Source organism: Anastrepha ludens, chromosome 5, assembly GCF_028408465.1.
Source record: "Anastrepha ludens isolate Willacy chromosome 5, idAnaLude1.1, whole genome shotgun sequence".
In the NCBI taxonomy this organism is placed as follows: domain Eukaryota; kingdom Metazoa; phylum Arthropoda; class Insecta; order Diptera; family Tephritidae; genus Anastrepha; species Anastrepha ludens.
Window position 1 is genome coordinate 1,510,733 of NC_071501.1, and position 22,974 is coordinate 1,533,706.

The 22,974-nt window shown below is 37.7% G+C and overlaps 1 protein-coding gene across 1 annotated transcript in view; it reads left to right on the forward strand.

Annotated features, from left to right (window-relative positions):
• The window catches only part of LOC128863339 (uncharacterized), a 106,600-nt gene that overhangs the window by 43,201 nt on the left and 40,425 nt on the right, over positions 1-22,974 (forward strand). The window contains exon 2 of the mRNA XM_054102458.1: positions 11,417-11,628. Coding sequence (XP_053958433.1) covers positions 11,417-11,628 — 212 coding nt within the window. The remainder of the gene's footprint in view (positions 1-11,416; positions 11,629-22,974) is intronic.

Genomic DNA, 22,974 nt, shown 5'->3' on the forward strand with positions numbered 1-22,974 from the left:
ACCCCCACGTTCTTGCTGGAAGTCGGTTCCGACTTCCCCTTAGGGTCCCCCTCGTGTTCTGCTCTGCTAGTCGCTTCCGACATTTTGCTGCCACTGGGAACATCAGCCCTCAGGGTAAGACCCCGGGAGAATTTACGGGGAGGCGATTTCGACCCTCCTGTCCTACGAGAGATGGTTTTAGGACTCGGTTCCGAGTTCCCGCTGCCATCCAAGGTTTTTGTCGTTTGTTTTGTTGTGTTTGTTGCGTTGGTGTTCATGTTTATGTTAAATGGGTCCCCACTCGAAGCCGCTATCCAAAGCCCGTAGAAGTGTGGTCGTCCCTTAGAGGTCTCATGGTTGTCTATGCCGCAGCAGGGAGGCCATGCGAGGGTTGACGCATGCCCTCATGAGGCATGCGTTCAGAGCCAGACCGGACGCGAAGACGGGAGTCCTCTCAACCGCACCCACACCGCCAACCAAATGGCGACGGGTTTGGAACGTACTCCGAGGCCTGCCAGGGTTTTAACGGGACGGGGGCGGTTACGGCATTAGCCCACCAGCCATTTCTGTTAAGTTTCACCCTAGCATACTCAGGTGGCAGAATGCCGCAACCACCAGCACAGGTTTAAAAAGATTCCAAATCGTATAGAAAATAGAGAAGGTCCAAAGACGAAAGCAGGGGTCGTCACCGTTCAGGTTGTCGGAAAGGCCGTTCAGGCCGCAGATCATTTGGCGCTATCCAGGGTGCACCACGCGGAGGCGATCTGCTCTACACCCCATACTTGGGTTAAAGACCCCATCTTCTTCCTAGCAAACGTTTACAAGCATATAAAGCGATTTCTGCTTTCTTTATCCGTTGTTCAATGTTTAATTTTCAGCTAAGTTTGGAGTCCAGTTTTGCAAAAGTAGGTTTTAAAAAAATAAAATAAAAACTTCAAAAAACCTAACAAAATTCACAAAGATAAAAAACCTTCAAACAAAGTTTCTGGTTAAAAGCAAATATACAAATGGTCATACATTTTGGTAATCTGCAAGTAGTTAAAAAGCAACTTTACGGCAGCAATAACAATTCGGGCTTTAGATAGAAAACTAGAACAACAAACGCTGCAAATAGTATTTAAAAATGATGACAAGAAATAGTAGCGCTTGAAACGAAACTAAAAGGAAAACCAAATTAGGTAGTCAAAAAAACACAAGAGTTCCGAAAAAAAGAAAAAATTTGCAAAAGCAACTGGTTGTAGATAACCAATATGGTACTTAAGTTGTGTCTTTTCGTTGCAAAAAATACCTAAAATTATCAAAAGTAAACAACAAACAAAAATGTAAGAGTAGTGATTTTTAAATAAAATGACTTACGGTACTACAAAAGAAGCTCACATGCGCCAAGCACCAGCTATTTAGCGTGAAGCTTTCTGTTGATGTAATGGAGAACATTAATGTAATTTATATCTCCTTCTCAGATAGGTTGCCAATGCTTCTGTAATGGGGGTTAAATGGTAAAGTTAGCTTTGTGCCGCGTGTGTGCCAATCGTCCAATGACTGTTAAACAGAGCTACGAGTTTGGAAAATGAATGGCGTGGAGTCCTCAGGACTTTCTAAGTCCTGCGTCTATTGTACTAGGGCCAAAGGATTTTCGAAATATCAGTAGAATATTATTTTATATTACCCAACAAAATGGAAAAGTCAAAACAAAATTGGTAGAAGAGGGTGGGTAGCTGTAACTTAAATACGAAAAATGCGCATCAAACTGAGCTAGAAACAAAAAAATCAGAGAAAAAAGCAAACATATTTTTTATTGGCCTGTGTAATTTTGAATTCATTTATTTAATAAATAACTTTTTTAAATTTTTAAAATTGGCATTGGATTTCTATGGAAAATTATAGTTTTTTTGCAAATTTAATATAAAATACTAACAGACCAATACTACTTAATCTCCACTTAAAAATATAGGTAACTAATTTGTTGGCCTACCGTTTAAGGTAGCATCACCAAAAAAAATGTTGCACCATCCTCGTGTATACTGCAGGTGATAAGCAAATTTAAATTTAAGTCAAAACAAAAAGTTTCACAGCATCAGCTATGTTACTGAATAGGCACATCCCGAGCAATAATAATGGAATTCTTTGAAAGTTATTATTGTCAAGTTAAGGTGAAGATTTCTGAGTTTATATCAAACTGATCGTGTATTTATGGAGTCACACACTTGCTTAGAAATAAAATAACCTTGGAATTTCATCAATCAGTTCTACTTTAGGCAGGGCCGGGGGAAAATCCGGGCCCCGGGGGAAAATTGCAAATGAGGACCCTTTCAAATGATGTCTAATTCATATAAATACGTATAATCTCGAGTCCGGGCCCCTCTGAAAACTCCGGGCCCGGGGGAAAAAGTACCCAAAACCCCCCTCACGCGCCCCCCCCCCCCCCCCCCCCCTATCGTCGGGCCTGACTTTAGGGCAATAACTGGAATGCCCGGCCAACGACTTGTCACTCCAGCAGTATTCTCAGTATGTATTGGGAATTCTTTCGCTGCTAAAGGTACAACAGGTAATTTTTTCCAAATTTGAAGAATGCAGAGGTAACCCACACTTTTGAATAACTCTTGACAAGGCAAGCGCTAACACTCAATCCTGCGGTGGTTGTGATACAAAGCTGTGTACACTCGTACCAATGGATGGAGAATGAAAATTGCGTTCCCAACTAAATATATATTTGTATGCAAAATGCAAAAAAAATATAGAAAAGACAAACAAACAAATGAGCAAACCAAATTGAATAATAAAGCATAGCAAATTGAATAAAAGTTTACGTCCAATCAGTTGTGGTTCTGCGCATGAGAGAAATAAATACAAAGGTAAATACCCTAATATGTGTTGCTTCCCACTCTGTTCTCCGCTCTCGTTTCCTTTTTCCTCCGCAAATTCGCATTCTCATTTATTGCATTTGGCATTTTTTATTACTTTGCTGTGCTTTTTTATTCAATGAGTGATAATAGCGTAAATAAAAAATAAATAAAAGCGCCGTTAAAATACTAAACAAACGTTGATTGCTAAAGTTTTCACTGGCCCACACTCACACCCACTGGATGGGTAGTGTATAAAGAGCTCAACTAAAGCGCCCACTGCCAGCCAGCTCTGGGTCAACCGAACAACCAGCACAGCTGCGCCATCGCATACATTCATGTGTGTGTTTTCATTTGTATTTGTTGAACATGATGCACAAGCGCAACTGGCCACCAGCCACCAGTGCGAGAGCTGACCAACTTGCTGCAAATAACCACCAACAAATACAAACAAATAGCACAAGCAACTAAACACATTCACTACCATTCGTACACCAAATATTTTGAGAAGTGCATACCAGCAAAACATGTGGACCGACGAAGCAGCAAAAAACGAAAAATTCTTACCAGCGAAAAAGAAAAACTTAAAATTACCTACACATAAATACCAACATGCATGTGGAGTAAAATGCGCAAAACCCCTTAAACGATTGTTTACAAACAACAACTACAGTTGAAGGTTAACGTCGTTCAAGATGGCCAATAACATATGGATGAAGTTAAATGTTGGACGGGTGCAATTCAACGAAAATGCAGTCATTAGCTATGTATGAGTACACATACATACATATGTAGGTATCAGCATGCGCTACCCCGCCAATCATATGAAATGGGAATACATTAAATAGGGAAAACGAAAAGTTATATTTGGAATTAAATAAACATCCACCAAGTTGCTTTTGAAATTTAAAACATTTGGGGCTGCTGGCTACTTACTTGTACATTTTAGGAATAATGAGAAATATTGCGCTGAAGCAAATTGCACTTGGATTTATTCTCATAAATAATCTTGAGAAGGTCACGCTGAAAGGCTTCATTTTAGTATTAAAATCTCAAATATGTGGCAACCACGTCATTTCGACGTTTATATACACCGCAAGCGCTTACCAACGCAGAGCACTTTCCAAGAGAAGGCTCACCACTTTACCTACCACGCCATCGCAGAAAACAAGCACTCGTACCACAAGGATGATAGATTTACAAGATTTGCTCGTTAACTATGGTGAAAAACAAAATTGTATACCACCAAAACAATCTCAATTTTTTGTAAACACATGCCAAGTCTCTTAAGGAGCACAACTTCGCAATTATTTTCCCCATGACTCATACAAAGTATGATAGATTAACAGGTTTGATCATCCACTATGGTGAAGAAATAATTGTACCACGTCACATGGGATGCGGCAGCCGAATTCCGCACGATCATTTGACATATATTCACACACTTGTCAATCAGTCGTTGTTCAGACGGCGACGAAGCAATATGAGTGTAGACTGCGGTGATTTTTTCATATACCACCAACACACACCATAGTTTTTTAGTAAGCAAACGGCGGTAATGACCCTGGTTACCTCAGCTAATCAACTAATCTTTCAAATTCTCTGAGAGCCGATTAACGATCTGATCTTGCCCACACCTTCTGAATTTATTTCACCACGGTCACGCACAGTCTACTCTCTTTCTTTTTCTTCTCGACCACGGAGGTGGATGGATCGTGCGCATACCACTCAACATCGAAAGATATTACTCATATGGAATTTGTAGATACAAATACTTTTTAGTAACTATTTTTGAATAAATAAGACTATTAAATTATCCTCTTCCATTTCTATTAACAACACTGCAAGTTGAATGCGCTATAAATATGGTTCGCTTCCACACTCACATGGTACTCCAACAGTCTTACGCTATTTTATGCTTTTAATATTTGTAAGATTGAATAGTTACAAAAAATAGTTCTAAGTTTCTTCTGTATGCCCTTTGAAATCTTTTATCTGATAGCAATGAAATTTGGATGAAATTGCATCAGTATACATGGATGTTTTCAAGAGGTAGAAATATGAATACAAATCATTTATACATTCAAATTTGGCTAAGCTATTCCGCCTTGAACCATCCAGTCTCTCTGTTGAATCTCAAAGACTTCATGAGGCGATATTCTTGGAGCCTGAGATACCAAAGACCACTTATAGACAATACGAAGCAGTAGCAATGCGGGGCAGATGAGCGATCCTTTCATCCTGCTCCTGGTGTTTGCAGTTCCCACAGTATAAACTTTGGTATACGCTTTTCTCCAAGCTTGCCTATGTCCAATGTGATATCCGCAAAGCCCCTAAAACTCAGAACTCAAATATAGAGAATTGTGTTTCGCTTGTTTCTCAGATCGGTGAAGGTGCAGTAGAAGATATTTAGTGTGATATAAAAATATTTTTGCTTCTATGTATTAGATATTATAGCATCATCGACTCTAAAGTGTTTTATTTAAGAAATGTTTGATGCTCTTTGAGTGTTCTCGTTATAGACCGCGCCAATACTATAGACCGTAGTTAGCTAGTTCGTGAGCCAGTTTGTTGCCTTGAACACCACAGTTTCCCGGCATGAGAATGTGTTCGAGCCTTTTCAGCTTGCAACGGAATTCAGCTCAACTAATATACCTGGTCTGATGAAAAGATGCGAATGGATTTTAAACCTCTAGAGCAGCTTTGCTGTCGCTGCAGATCCTGATTTGATGTCCAGAAATTTGGAGTACTTTCAGTATTAAATTAAAGTCTCAAAAATATAAGTACCAACTCCTTATTCTCAGTATTTACTCAGCCCTCGAACCATTCTACTCCTAGCAGTACTCCTAACAAGACTTTGGACATTTTTTTTGGCTTACCTACATATGTTGGCGTCTCATGGTGGGAATCAGTAAGCTTTTCGTAAAAAAACATCAATTGTCAATGGAAACACCCCAATTGTCCATCCGCTCCCAAAAATGCTATTTTTACAAGTTAAGGTTTTTTTCTTTTTTGTAGAGCTTTTTTTTATCTGAAATACACTCGGAGTTTTTGCTATGCCTGCCTTTGGGCGACAAGTTCTATAAAAGTCTTTCTACCATTTGCGGTTACATGTCCATAGTGGGCTTCAAGCCCCAGCTCTTCAAATGACAGTCACGCACTAGCCCAATCGGCTACAAGGGTATCTTTTTATGCTTCCAAAATAAATCAATTCTCTTTTCGTCTTATGTTTTAAAAGTATTACGGAAAAATAAATGTATTAAGAGGCAACCCTATTCGAAAAATATAAATAAAATTGTCCCATAGAATGGCAAATGCTTAAAGTAAACAATTTGATGATACTACACTCTTATTATTCTCAAATAAATCTTTTAAGGAAGAATATCTTTAAATATTTCGTTGTAAATACTCGATTCTAAGAGATAGATTAATCTACTAAATCGAATATTATTCCTGCCCAAACCTTTAGTTGCATTTCAAATAAACCTAAAGCAATTAGATATAAATTTACATATATACATTTAACATACATACATATCTACTATACAAACATGTAAATCCTAAGCTGGTAAAATCCTCGTAAAGAGCCTACACGAATACTTTTGTTATTAGATGAGAGAAACTGGAGCAGCTAGCCAATTTTTTTTTTTTTTTTTTAACTCTCTTTTTTGAAACTACGGTTTGATTAAAAAATGTGTAATTTACACAACTTTGTTTTATTTGGAGGAAAAATATTTACAAAACTCTGTAAAACTAACAACCAATGCGTACATCGTTGTTTCAGCTCACCATTCCTACACATTTGTAGATTTTGTTAAAAATGAAAAACTTTGCAAATGTTATTCTCTTTTATGCGGGTCAGCCCACACAAACTCACACATGCACACATGGCAGCTTACTCGTACGAGTAGTATAGTGAAATCCAAAAACATTGCCATTGGCTGTTAGCGGCTTTGGAAAATGCTAACTGTAACTCTGTGGGTATTTTTGGGAATTAAACCTCTGTATGTAATAGAACGGTTTTCGTATTTGTCTGCATATTCGAGTGGCAGTGTATTTACACTGAGCAATAGACGGGCAGACTGTATTACAAATTTATAGTTGACCATATCAATGGTGTTCTGGCGTTTACAATGTGGTTGCAGTCTTCGCAGTCCACTTACAGCTGGTTGTTGCAACGCTGGCTGTATTTGTAATGGTGACCCTCACCTGTAGTGAGGTATCAATTTATAATCACATACAACATTCATTATTCGTTATCAAGTTTTTAGTTTTTCGTGGCTTCCGTTACAATTTCAAACACCATTCTTTATTTTTTTTTTCTTTTCCCCCGTTTTTCTCTTTTTCCTTTTTGTCGACAATTTAGTTCCGGTTTAAGGTGTGGGCTTGTGGTTTGGTTTGATAGCACAGGCAGGTCAACACACACAAATTCAAATGGATTGCGTTGGCCAAGGGGCAGCAGGGGTGAGAGGAAATGTCCGTTAACTTATTTTAAGGGGATCGCGTGATACACTCACATAGATAATTGAGATGCTGCAAAAGGATGTGCAAATAAGAGACAGAGAGAGGGAGAGAATTGACTGGAACCGAAAAATATTTGCTGCGAATACACAGAGTACTAATTTTTCAAAACTAGTTAGAATTTTATTTCTAAACGTATAAATTTAGTAAAGTAAGCAGCTTTGCACGCTTTCTCGCTTTATTTTAAACACTAAATTCTTATAGTAATGATTAGAGATCGGATTCTTATGCAAGTGCATATTTTGTTTAACATCACATGAAGTTCGCACCTAGGTTGAAACTCATCATAATAAAGTATTCAATTTGCATAAAAATCCAATCTCTTGTAATGATTATCCGGTCATAAACCGCTTTGTAACTAGTTTTTAATTCTTTGGTAATCAAAAAAGTGCTGTCATGTGAGCCTGACTTGGCGATTTCCTTCAACATTTTGGACAAATGGCCTACCAGAATGCGCCTCATTTTTGACGTCTGTATTACCATATTACTTGGCTACTGCATTCGATGCTATATGGCATCCATAGCATACAATTTTCTGGAAGCTTGTTCTTTTTTTCTACTTAAGTGGTACCTTAATGGCTTGCTAAGGAAATGTAGAAAAAAACATTCATCACTTTTACTACATGCAGTGAGACCTCTTGTGAAAGAATGAGTAGATGTGGTGCAGGTGGCATCAGCCGAGAAAAACCACGAACAAAGCCATGTACTATATTCTGTTTTTACTTTTGTTCACTAGAATGTCAAAATCCGTAAATGCTTGTAGCAACCCTTTTTCATGTTGCTATGTTTATAAATGATTAGTTTATTGAGAGATTATTTCAAATTTTCACTGATGATGAAAATTTGCTTGCCTTAAAAAGTTATGAATTAGAAAACAAATGCAGAAAATAACTACTTGCAAAGGTATATGAATAAGAGATATAAATATTTCGGAACAAGGGAAGGTAATTTTGTTAGAAAACAAGAGTAACTAAGTGTTTCAGTACAATGGGAATATAAAAGTGTATACGTATTTAAAACAGTTTATTGGATAAATTATTGATAGCATAGATTTTGAACCACTATCAACCGCAAATATGCAAATATTGTGGAATATGAAACACTAATTTTTCAAATTAACTCCGCTGGAAGCAATGAAGGATTATCATCTACAGATATTGCTATAAAACCACCCAGCAATGAGAACTTGGATAAAAAACGTCTCCAAAAATACGGGGCTTTAGTGAACTCTTATATATATATATATATTCCCGAGGCTCCTAGATGGAGCATAGGGCCTGAATAAACAAATTATAATTAATTTCATCTAAGGCTAACATTTAATTGCGTTCCATGCACGGCCTGCTTTTCTTGCTTCTGCGTCGACCTGACGCTTCCACGTATTGGCTGGTCCCCCACGTCTGCGGCTGCCTTGGGGGTTCCAATCAAGTGCTGTTCTTGTTATGTCATCGTGGGGATTTCTCAACGTGTGACCGATCCATTTCCACTTACGGCGTTGAATTTCTATGTGGACTGGTGTTTGCTTGGTCACGATCCAGAGATCAGCGTTACTAATAATCTGGGGCCAATATATGCGCATAATCTTGCGAAGACAACGATTAACCAGCGAACTCTTGCTGGCTAAATAATATTTCCATGAACAGCGCTATTACAGGGCACATGAAAACGAGCACCACATAAAAAAAAGAGCAAAAATATCACAACCCATTTTGATATATGACCAAAATAAAAGCATGCATGATCATATCCCGACTTCACCAATGGTGGAAGTTTTTTTTGCTACAACGAATCCAAAATGAATTAGTTGGAGTTTCAAAGAAATATTACTCGACATTTTGTCAAATGTTGCACCATACGTAAAATAGCTTCGAAACGTGCAAAAGAACCTCGTTTTATAAGAAGTACCCAAAATGCACAAAAAGGAAATTAACATACTGAACCTTAACTTAAACCAACTTTTTATTTTTTGAGCGATTCAATTCTTAAATTGTATTTTACTGTTGTTCTTATTAATAAAGCTTACAACAAATAAAAACAAGTTTTTCCATACCCGAGAGAATAAATGAGTTAAAAAACTCTTAGCCTACTCCTACTCTTAACTCTCCACACAGCTTAAATTATTGATTTTCTTGCACGTCCAAGAACTCTTCGTTATGCTCTTCTTTTTTATCTTAATCAAATCAATTACACGTAGTGCCGCTATTGAAGGTGCAATTTGTGCTTTTAATAAGATCTCGAATTTGTAGTGCCTTCTTCGGTTACAAGGAAAAAATTCTCTGTATGTACTATTGAACTCCATATTCAAGTTTACTTACATAGACCTAATTTTGTAATTCAACTATATAAGATTATTATTCTTTGGCTTCAGTAAATTACAAAAAAAAAAAACAAAAAACAACAGAAGTCAATGGTTTCTTGTAGCTCGTATCCTTCACAGTTGAGCTAAATATTTTGAAATGGTGAATATTAAAACTTGATATACATTAAGGGGTTCACCGAAACTTAACTACCGTAGACTGTCAGTAAAGACACGATCTAGAGCTCTTTGTATTTTGCATATGCAGAAGCCGTTTAAGTTCAAGCAAATTTGGTATTAAATACCCTCAATGCTTTAAAAAAAGTAAAACTCACACTGCTAACAGTTGTATAATCTCTTCTGTGAAAAAAATGATGTTCCACTGCCAACAACTTGTGACGAGGTCAGCAATCTGCTGTCAAATGTGAAAACTGTGGTAGCTTACCAAAGTAGGTAATATTTTTTATGCCTTTCCAGTTTCCTTATACCATGTTCGCGTATATATACAATATAGTCTAATGTCGTCTGTAATCCTACTTAGAAAAACAGTTCAACTACAAAAACTGCTTACAAAACTTCTCTACAAGGCAAATGCTAACCGAGTGCTCAAAATTTACACTCATTGTCAACACTTTTAAGTCGCCATTTATGCTTGTGTTATTGACCAATCTATCAACCGATCAACATGAAATGCAAAAGTATTTTCGAAAAACTTCAACTTTTACAAAAACTTTTATAAATACCGCAAACGGTAAGAAGTATCTCACATTGCAACAATTTTACCCTCAAATTTTAGCCTCAAAATTGTTGCAGTGAATGATGTTGTATTCACTTTTGTGCACAAAACTTTTTCCATCAAGTGATGTGCCAACAAGTTTTCACGTATGTGTGCATGGACGCACACATGCTGCGATATCTGACATTAAAATGTCTCACCCACCATACCACGCTTCGGCTGGGCTTTCTTCAGTTCAATATTCGCCCCTCCCACTCCATTCCATTGTAGCGCCAACTGCTCCAAGTACGAATACACTTTTACAACATCTTTGCTGTGGCTTACAAACCACAATGGGTGGTCAAAACTTCGACATGGCAATCAACTCGTAATTTCTGATCAAAGCTAAATGCGATACGCCAAAGGGATATGAAATGAAAACAGTAATAAAAGTAGCAGAAAATGCAGGTTACGATAAATTTGTGCGTAATTATGTATATGCATGTTACTAAGTGGCAGTGAGTGTGTGTATGTGTGTGTGCGCATAAATGTGGATATAGGGATATAGTTGAAGCTAATGCTCACTGCGAAGCGCTTACTAAATGCTTGACACGTACAGGGTAGCAGTGCTCAGGTAGTGTGGCGTATACGTAACTTTTTACTTGCGGCATCCGGCATGCTCGCCCAGGTAACACAAATTTAAAACAAATTTACGCCTTTAAGCTGCTGCGCTCACTGCCGCCACCACCCCTGCTGATTTGAGAAATTTAAAGTGAAGAAAAGTGCAACTATTTTTCACTGCTACTTTTTGTGTCTGCTCCCTTAGGAGGGGTAGTCAGTCCGCCAACCAGCAAACCAGCCGGCCAGCCAGCAGGTGTGGCATCTGAGGTTTTTTGCTCAGCATTAAAATTTTTTGCGAAAAAAATCAAACAGAATGCGAAAAACATACACATACATACATACATATGCGTTTCCGAGCTGCAAGTTTTCATACTGTTCGTGGTTAAATTTTTTACCCATTCACTTTGCCAGCATTCATTTATACCCCACCCTTCTTATTTGCAGATTTCATTGCTGGACTCAAGGATGTTTCGGTTACAATACCACAAGCGGTAAAACGTGGCAGCAATGCATTGCTCATATGCAATTACGATATGGAAAACGATACTCTCTATTCGGTGAAATGGTATAAAGGACGTCGAGAGTTTTATCGTTATACGCCAAAGGAAAATCCGGCAATGAAAGTTTTCCCCATGGCCGCCGGACTGAATGTGGAGGTATGTAAATATAATTGTTGGTATGGATATAAATAAGAACGTTTGTGAATTTTATAATGATAGTTGTATATTACATGCCAGCATCGATAGAAATTGCAATCATTCCACCTAAACGTATGCATGCTGGCATATAGTATTTTACTTTCAGATGTGAGTGCTGGTGAAGAGACACTCATGAACGTTTAAAGGGCTTCTATATTTCCGAAAATATATTTATTTACTATGTGTGCGCCATTTTTCAACCTGTGCGTGAATTACTACATAACTTTTTCTTTCGTTCGCTCTTCATAGTATAAATAAATTTGAAATTTATACACACGGAAGTGTTCAAAGAAATGCGCTCGAGTAGGGAGAATTGTTTTAAGACTAACTTCTAATTTTTTATTTTTGCCAATGCAGTGAGAGTTTTTTTAGGAGGATATGGTATAATTGGCGCGATAACCGCTTACGCGATATTGGTCGAGTTTAACAAAGCGTGTCAGTTGTTTCTTTTTCATGCTAACCGACGCCAAATGGGCACTCCAAGTGAAGTCAAGTCATTCTCCACCTGATCTTCCCAACGCAAGGAGGCCTTCCTCTTCCTCTGCTGCCACCAGCTGGTACCGCATCGAATACTTTCAGCGGAGCGTTTGTATCCATTCGGACGATATGGCCCAGCCAACGTAGCCGCTGGATCTTTATTCGCTGCGCTATGTCTATGTCGCCTGCGATATTCGCCGTTGCCAACGTGCAAAAGTCCAAAAATCTTACGCAGAATATTTCTCTCAAACACTCCAAGCGTCGCTTCATCGGATATTGTCATCGTCCACGTGCAAATATGTATACGTGCCAACGACAGTGAGAACCAATATTGAGGCTTATTCTGAACACTTGCGGAGTACTGTCCACTTGGTCTTCTAAAATATCAACCACAAATAAGCCAGACAAAAATGCCTTCTGCAATTAAAATATTTTAGATGTAAGCGCAGACATCTCGAATTAAATGCCAGAATAGGTTCTGTGAATTTTAAGGCCGACAAGACAGAGCTAATAAATATTTTCTGAATCCGTTCAATTCTATTTATGTAGGTAACCTGGTTTGGTATCCAAATAAAAAGTGATCTAGCAAATACTCCTGAGCAAAATTTTATGGAAATCGAAGAGCATATCGCAGTAAACCATCACTTTTTGTTATATTTAATATGGCATTGTTTTATACACAAATAACAAAAACTCTAATGAAACGAATCGCTAAGAGGTACTTTTGAAATGAAGTCACCGGACAGAGTTTATTTAGGATATTAGGAGCAGAGGCATAAAAAGTAGTGTTTTTTAATTTTATTTTCAATAGGCAGCTAAAGCAAGCGTAGCACTAGCAGTAGAAGCATTCGGCTGTAATAGAAAATTATAATGTAAACTTAAAATAAAAAGAAATAAGTTTTGGACTCCTCTTACTAGTATTGCTGTGCATCAACTATGATTATTTAGTACTGGTTCATTCAAAACTAATCAAAATTGAAAAATTCTTTAGCTTAATATTTGACTTAAGATTTTTTTTTTCCCTTCTTGCAAACTAGCAAAATAGCGTTGTTTAAAAGCATACACACGAATTTTCAAATAAAATAACCCTGATAAATTAATTAGTAAATCAAATATTTTCAGGAGCAATAAAAATCCTTCTATCAAGTAATAGTTTCCTATACTTCTAGTACGCTTAAAAATATATTACTCTCTGACTTGAAGGAAGTCGAAGATTTTAGCTAATAAATTATTTGATAACCACAAACGCATAATTTATTAAGCCTTCTTGAAGCATAAAGCAACAGCGCAGCCACTTTGGTGGAACGATTACTCCTTTTACATGGTAATCCTTCGATATTACCTGCTCGCGGATCGCTGAATACGTAATAATTAATTAATGAGTTCAATTATCCCATTATGAGTAGCCAACGTAGTTATTGTCATAAACACATACACACATATAAACTTGATGTAAACATAAATTTATGTGAGTATACATATATACACGTAGACGTAATGTTATGTTTACAATACGATCTATAAACTTATATACTATATATAGGTACTTATGGCTCACAATCACGCAGCTTAAGTTGTAAATTTGTCCTTGAATGCATTTCGAATGTTTTTGGAAGATATGTGAGGCGTAATTAACATCCTCTGTGAATGTGCAGTAGGGTGCTTCATTTTGTTCAGCATAGAAATGACATATAGAATTTTTGCAGGTCTTGTTTGCTCTTCTAATCTCAGCTTTTTAAAATTAACAAATAAACGCAAAAAAAAACCATTTTAAAATCATAGCCCTACGAAGGAAATATGGCATTTTTCGCAATCATATGCGATCAATGAATTTTGAACGGCAATGAGTTGCTCATCAAATAGTGCTTAGAATATCGGGTTTTTTCATAAGAGGTGTTATTTTGATATTCAAAGAAAAATGTTATTTTTTAATATAAACGATCGGATGTTCATTTCATTACATCTTTGAGGTCTTGAATCGACCCTGAGCTGTTGACCTAGACCTTCTCTTTCACGTGGCTACAAAGAAAAAATTCGCAAGGTGTTAAATCACAAGATCTCGGTGGCCACGTAGCGCCGTCTTATTGAAAATAATCGTTGTCCAGATCAACACCATCCAATTCTGGCCATAAAAAATCGTTACTCATAAATCACAATAACACCTGTTATTGGAAAAAGCCTTCACGTTTTACTATTTCAGAGTTAAATCAAAAATAAGTCGTGCACTTCTTAAAATATCTGAAATAAAAAAGCTTTACAAACTTATGAAATAGTATTCACTACCCAAAACATGGGCAACCACTTACGGCAAAGTCTTTCCTAGATACTTAATGCCATTATTAATTAGGTAATTTTTGATTCATTTTGCAGAACCTGTTGTCCAAAACTGAGCCACTTTCAAGGTATTCGATTTTATAGATTATTTTAGAAAACAATTTTTGTTTTTCTCGAACGTTCGCCTTTTTTTAATATTTGTTCAAGGTTTTTTTCTTGTCTTATATAATTTAATTAAAATACTTGACAGTGTCAAGGAAAAGAGGTAGCATCTAAGAGCTAGCGTCGTGAGAAGTAAGTTGAAGGAAATAAAGAGAATTAGTAGCAAGAACCGACACTATTATCGAAAATTAATTACAATGCACCCAAAAGTTTGTTAAGATTTTTGCTTTTAGCCTCAACTGGTGCAGTCCGCAATCCACTAAGGGTTACCTACTTGAAGATCCTGCAAAGTCAGAGAGATGGCACTACCGGCGCGTATCGAGGTTATGTTTAGCTAAAAGGACACACTCCAAGTGTTTGCCAGATCGGTATATTTCTTTGTATTTGGGATTCTTTTGAATCGAATTTTGGTAGCAAAACTAATGAAAGTAAGATTTCAGCTCCCCCAATTCCCCAGACTTCGCTCTCCTGGATCCTTCGGACTACTATTTGTTCCCCAATTTCAAGAAATGGCTAGCGCGAAAATGATTGCAGATGCGAATGACTGTTTTTAAGATTTGGATAAATCCTATTATTCGGGAGGTATCAACAAATTTGGCGGCCGCCGCAGCCGAATGGGTTGGTGTGTGATTACCATTCGGAATTCACAGAGAGGTCGTTGGTTCGACTCTCGGTGAAAGCAAAATTAATAAAAACATTTTTCTAAAAGCGGTCGCCCCTCGGCAGGCAATTGCAAACCTCCGAGTGTATTTCTGCCATGAAAAAGCTCCTAATAAAAATATCTGCCGTTCGGAGTCGGCTTGAAACTGTAGGTCCCTCCATTTGTGGAACAACATCAAGACTCACACCACAAATAGGAGGAGGAGCTCGGCCAAACACCTAACAGAAGTGTTCGCGCCAATTATTTATTTTTTTTTTTAATCAATTAGAATGAAATAGATATGGCTAAACGGAGACTATGCCGAGAAATAAAAGTAAACCTTTCTCTCCCAAAAAATTTATTGGTTTTTATTTTTGCACGGACTTTTCAAGCTACTCTCGTAATTTAAACATTGAGATGCCTAAAAGGACATACTAGATTTTGAAGTAATTTGCAGAATCCTATCCATTCCCATCCATTTTTTTTTTTTTGTTTTTATAATATGAACTTATTGAAGAATCGTTAATTCACAACTTCTTCAAACAATAATTTTGAATTGTTAGGACTTGGTTCAAGTTTTGTTTATCAGTTTTATTTATTGATATGCGATCTAACATAAAAACTGAAACGATCATTTGAATTAAAATTAAAAAAAATAGACGTAGAAACCGAAAAAAATATTTTTTAAATAATCTTTGAAATCGAATATCTCGAAAACATCTAAGCTTTGGGCATCACGTCAAAACAAATTTAATCAAAAGTTACCCAAATGATAATATATACAAGTATATGTAAATTATCCTAAATCTCTGAGAGTCATAAGAAAATTTCGTCGTTTGTAAAACTAAAATCCCTAATGTACATGTGCACGTGCATATAAACCTATGATATTATTACCTATGAACGCCTCATTAAGTTCACGATTCAGTGGTGCTTACACCAACGTCAGCATCCAGACAACTACCGTAAAAACAAAAGCTAACGCAAAGGAATATTTGAACGCCGTGTCTTGTCTCCGTATAATGCGAATGTCAATAATCAATGCGGGCGTGAAGTTCTACGATAGTAGCTATGTGTGGGTGTAGGTATATATGTACGAGCATATATTGCTGCTTTTGCACACTCTCGAATTTAATGACGGTACTTAAATAAATGAAATGTTTAAGCATGGAAGCAATCGCCAAAATATTTATAATAAAAGCACGAATAACAAAAATAACGAATATGGCGAAAGGAAAAATCAATTGAACAATGCAAGTGTGATTTATATTATTTTCGTGCATTTGTATGTGTGCACATACTTTTCAACAAATTAACAGCATCGCATTTAATACTTTTTACAACGAGGCAAATTAATGCTTTAAATATTTATTTAACTTCGCCACAATGGAAAAGACATAAAACTTAATAACTGCAATTTTATCATTTTATTATATTTTATTTCATTATTTTACCTTCGTTATAATCTACTTCGACCGAATCAATGTTAAATGTGGCAGAAACACTTAAACATTAATGCTGCTGAATAACATGGAGATATTGTTGAAGTGTGTGTTTTCGTGTAAATATTCTGTGTATGTATTGTGTTCGTAAGTAGCCACACCCACTTGATGACAGCTTGGTGTATACTTATTGAGAAAACGCTGTTCATATGCCAATTATGGCGCAGTGTGGTGGTTTCCTACGTAGTCGCTTTAATTTTATTACAAATAAGTTAAATTAGTAAGTTCGAGCCCAGTTCCAAATGAAAATACTGATTGAAACTTGTTACGTATGGATTGAAAAATTGCAGTGCCGGATGTTTTAGACCTTCTTCTGATTACTTCTTTATTCACTGAAGGTGAATCGTGCATTTAAGATTTTTCAGCAATGCCGTAGAGCCTTTGGCAAAACTTGGGGTCTGAAACCTGCTGTGGTCCTATGGATATACACGGCACTTATCAGACCAATCATCACTTACGCTTCTGTGGTCTGGTGGCGACGGAGCATGGTTAAGTCCACAATCCGGGAACTATACAGGCTGCAAAGAAGTGTATGTTTATGCATCACGGGTGCCATGAGTACAACCTCTGGTGATGCCCTAAATGCTATGCTTAATTTGCTCCCCCTGGATCTTAAGATACAACAGGAAGCAATAAAAGCAATGTGTAGACTCCATAAATATGGTTTCTGGCACGAAGATGGAACTTCGGGACACAGAGAAATCTTTAAGTTGCTGTCGGAGCAGTATCCACTGTTTTTGGCACCTAAAGATGACCTGATACCCACAGTTTCGTTCGGAAGGAAATTTGATGTCAGATTTCCATTGCGTGAGCAATGGAGCAATCCAGAATGCATGCAGGGAGGTTTGACGGATATTTTCTTTATCGATGGGTCCAAGACTGAAATAGGGTCTGGAGCCGGATGGTACTTAAACGATAGTAATAAGTATCACTATGCTATGGGGGGAATGTCAACTGTTTTTCAAACAGAAGTTTTTGCCATCCTAAAAGTAGCCGAATGGATAATCGAGAGGAGATGGAGCGGGAAACAGATTGGAGTCTTCAGTGACAGTCAGGCTGCATTGAAGGCCCTGGAGAACGCGAAGCAAACCTCGAAGATTGTTCAAGAATGTAAGAAGAAGCTTAATTCTGTCGCAAGACAAAACAGGCTTTTACTTATATGGGTTCCGGGACACTCCGGTGTTCAAGGAAACGAAATTGCCGACGAATTGGCCAACCGTGGATCAGCGGTGCCCCCACAGGGGCCAGAGCCAATAATCGGAATCAGTCCCGCAGGAATCAAGAATTGGATCAACGATTATGTAGGCAATCTACATAAAGAGCGATGGTCCGGTCTAGAACGCTGCAGAACTGCAAAGTGTTTTGTGACAAGTCCGAACAGAAAACTGTCAAACTTTCTACTAAAACTTAGAAGGAAAGACATTCGGTTGATGGTCGGCATCATTATAGGACACAACCCATGGGGTCAGCATATGACCACCATTGGAATCATCGAGGACCCGGTATGCCTGTCCTGCTTGGAGGAGGCGGATAGCACTGAGCACTTTCTCTGTGAGTGTCCTGCCTTTGCTAGAGCGCGACTACGGGTATTGGGTTCCGATGTCATGGGAATGAGTAATATTCGTTCTCTAAAACTGGAGGATATTTACAGATTCGCCAAAGAATCTGGAAAATTCTCACAGGACTAACTATCTCTATCTCTGTCTCTATTCTTTCCTATCTCTTTCTCTGATACTTTTCTCCCTCCCTCCTTAACTATCTACCCCCTTTCCAGAGCTTTAAATACAATGGGCTTTTTAGCCTGAGTGTTTTAGGAGCCACCAAATCTCCTGGCGCTCCTTGGCTCGACCTCTTCAAATTCAATTCACTTCTTTATTCGATAGTCATTCGGGAACCCTGTCGAACACAGTTTTAATATGCCTAATTCATCACTGTGGCCTCCACCGGGCCGTCAAAATATGTACAATAATATAATAAAGGGTGGTTAAATTTTAAGGGCAGATGTTGAATGTAAACCACACCTAAACGTCAATTTTTTTCTACATTTCATTTAACATTTTTTAATTCCAGACTAACTCAATTTCAACCATGGAAAGACACACAATCGAGCAGCGCGTTAAAGTTATTTAGGCTTATTATGAAAACGGGCGTTCAACTCAAAATGCATATCGCGCACTTCGTGATTTTTTCGGTCAATTTAGTCGTCCAAATGTGCGTACAATCGGAAAAATTGTGCAAAAGTTTGAGCAAACCGGGTCTGCAAGAAATGTGGAAACACCAGTGTATGCTCGTATAGGTCGTACTGCAGAAAATATTGCTGCTGTTCGCGATAGATGGTTGAAGAGCCGTACACCTCAACTCGTCGTCGTGCCCAACAATTACACCTCTCACGCTCGTTATTGATGAACATTATGCTTACAGGCTTGCATTTACACGCTTACAAGGTGCAATTGAGTCAAGAACTGAAACCTCTTGACCATTTCAAGCGTCGTCAATTGTCAGAATGGTGGCAGGAAATGGCTACAGTGAATGACCAATTTTCGAAGAAAATCATCTTCAGTGTTGAGGCACATTTTCACCTCAGTGGATTTGTCAATAAGCAGAATAGCCGCAGTTGGGCGAATGATAATCCAAGAGTGATTGCGGAAAAACCAATGCACCGACAAAGAGTGACTGTTTGGTGCGATTTATGGGCCGCCGGCATCATTGGGCCGTATTTTTTCCAAAATGAGGCCGGTCAGGCAGTTACTGTGAATAGTGTTCCCTATCGTGAGATGATAACGAACTTTTTATGGCCCAAATTGGAAGATATGGATGTAGACGATATGTGGTTTCAACAAGACGGTGCCACTTGTCACACAGCTAACGAAAAAATAGCTCGTTTGCGCGAAAAATTTGATGGCCGAATAATCTCACGTCGCGGCGATGTCAATTGGCCGCCAAAATCATGTAATTTGACACCGTTGGACTTCTTTCTTTGGGGTTATTTGAAATAAAAGGTGTACGTCGATAAGCCAGCAAAAATTCAAGAGCTAAAGGATGAGATAATTCGGCACATTAACGGCATAGAACCTCAATTATGCCTTAGCGTCATCGAAAATTTGGAGCATCGGATGGGGGTGTGCCGCCGAGGCCTCGGCCGCTATTTGGCCAATATTTTATCCTATATGTAATTGAGCTAGACCAAGATTATCATAATAAAGAGAAGTGACAATAATTTTATAAAAAAAATTGTATTTTATTCAAAATCAACACCGGCCCTTAAAAGCTAACCAACCTTTATAATCAGATGGGTCGAGAAATTGTATATCAGTCATATACGCACTGGACTTATATATATGCCGCTTCGATTTCTCAGGCATTAGTAAGTAGTAAGTTGGCGAGTATTTGAAGCACCTGGTATAAATAAACATAATTGGTAGCATTGGAAAAGAGCTGGCAAAAATTGTGAGGAAGCGCTTAATTAGTATTAGTAAGACCGCGTTCCTACAGGGAAATACTTGTTGCAACTCGTTACTTCTTGCTCTGTTAACGCCCTTCGTGCTCTCATTCTTCTCAATGCTGTTGCTTACTTTAGACTAAACACTAACAACGGAATTGAGAACTCGCCACTTTGAAGTAACAAAAAGCCAGTATGAATGCATGTACTGAAACTCTCTTGAAAGAGAGTTAGCAGCATTGAAAATAGTGAGTTATACCAGTTTTCTGAGGTACACCCATACTCACTAGCGGTGAAACTTTTTTGTTGCTTTCACATGTATATTTTTCGTGAAGGGAGCAGAGCCCAAAGAGAGCGAGTAGAGTAGTGGCGAATAGAATGCACCTTATTTTCCTTCTGTATTAACTTTTTGCTAATGTAATACTGCGCGACTCCCAATTAACTGACGTTGGATGAAACTAAAAATTTTAAAATTTCGGTAAATCACTTGTTCTTAAGATCAGGATCAAAAGGGTTAAACCCAATTGTAGCAGTCTTTAAGTTAAGTCTTAAGCTTTTATAACTCGAGGATTACGAAATAAAATCTTTAAATTATTAAACCTCCATCAAAAACCTTAAGTTCTTAGTTAATTACCTGATCTTATAAGGATTTGGACTAGACCGCAATGTGAAGTAAGGCTTTTTGAGAACTAAAGATTTTACTGCCTTGCCTAATGCGCCCTTTCAATGATATACTTAAATAACTTAAATAACATCACTGAATGCATCGTAGAAATGTCACTACTGTCAAGGCATGAGTATCGCTGCACCTGTGTATGTAAAATAGAAAATATTGTTGCCCAACACAAAAATCGCATTCTAGTGATTCGAAATCAGTTGGCAACTGCGCATAAGATTAGCATACATTTTCTGCTGAAGGAGCAACCCATTTCTATATATTTTGGTGTAATACCACGAACGATAGACCAGGTATAAACCCAGGTCGTTCCGGTAACCTAGAAACGACTGTCGAGGAAACGTGGAATAATTGAAAATTAGTAATGATGTACAAAGGATGCTCGATGGTAAGATCAAAGGCAACGTATGTTCGGAGCACTTAGGCTTGTCATTCTGTTTTCGCCTGCCTGACTACTCTAGCATGTTTCAAGCTGAGCTAGCGGCTATTTGAAAAACCACATCATTGCTACAGTGGGATGCAGTGAACTTCATAACAAGAAGTCTACATTTTCAGGACGGTCATTAAATCTTTCGATAAAGCGGCGCTGATCACAAAAATGGCTGTGAAATAGTGGCGATCTCTTAATAATTGGCTCAGACATTTCGTTTGTATATTAACCCATTTGATCCCATTGTACTCGCTTGAGTACAGAAAAAGCATCTTTTTCGAAACGACGTCAAAAGCCTACGCTTACAAATTTTTAAATGTACTCGCCACTTTATAATACAGAGCAATGTTCAAAAGGAATATACATGTTTCTCCTTCTTTTTTTTGAGTATCGTTATCCGTTATTCACTTGTCTTTGCGTGCACGTTTGCTATTTTTCATCTTTTCATGGTTTAGTTTGCAATAAGTTCTCTGTTTGACAAAATCTAAGTTATCACGGAAAAGACGGCAAACATTCCGTTAAAATTTTGCAAATTACTAATTAGTAAAATTTTATACGATTGTTAAGTAGCTCGGCACCATCACTCGACATTAAATGCTCAACCCGCGATATCTCTACCCACCCGCTGCTTAATTGAGCACTCCTGGAGACAACTTTTGAAGAAGTGGCCCAAATGTGAAGAAATTTGAAAATTATACTGTCCGCGACTTTGTGGGTAAATCGCTCGGCCAGGAGGGATTTCTTTAATAATTTGAAAATTTTTACCAAATGTATTTTGAGTATTAATTAGTTTTAGGTTATAGAGTTGGTTGCTAGTAGTCCCCCATGGCTTCACAAAATGCCTAGTGCCTAAGCGTTTCTTTTTAGGGCAATCGCTCTACCAAATCTAACCACTTTTGTGGGCTCACTTCAGATGTTGCAAATTATTCCTTATGGGAATTACGTCTTAAAATTGTGATGGTCGCCTTAGTATTTCGGTAGCAAAATATAAATTTACACTTTGAATGACTTTAAAGGACTTTCGACCATCGTCTACTTCATCGGTGAGCAGAATTATGGGGTTATTAAATTTTCCGCAATAGCTTTGTCGTATCTTCAGTGTGCTTATCATGCACCGAGTGCTCCATTTCTCCCTTCTGCCTCCTTCCAGGAGTCATATATTCCATAGTCTACGTCTTTCCCACGCTCCATCGTTGCCTGCAATAACTCCGACGCAGACATTTATTATGAAGTATGCGTGTGTATACCCGTTTCGATGCTAATGCAAACATTTCATGCTACTAATCAATTATAAATTCGCGAATTCGGTTCAGTCGCTGCTTTTGTAAAAAAGGGAAAACATAATTTATTTTTGCACAAAAAAGAAAGTTAAATAATAAATTGTTTCATATTCCCAAAACGAAGTTTATTAACTTCCGTATTTCATTTCCCGTCAGCGTACATTCAAAGCGAGCTAATTAAATTTTTGAGCAAACATCCATAAGCACACACACACACACATGCTTAATTTAGTTAATTTAGCTATGCATACAAAACGCTATCTAAAGCAAACACACGTACTCGCACACACTCACACACACCCACACACATATACAGCTATTTGATCGTAGAAAAACTTAATTACAACGCTGCATTTGCCATATTGAAAAATTCAAAACTCATTTACCAGAATTTCCCCTATCTTTTTTGTTTACATTTTTCGCA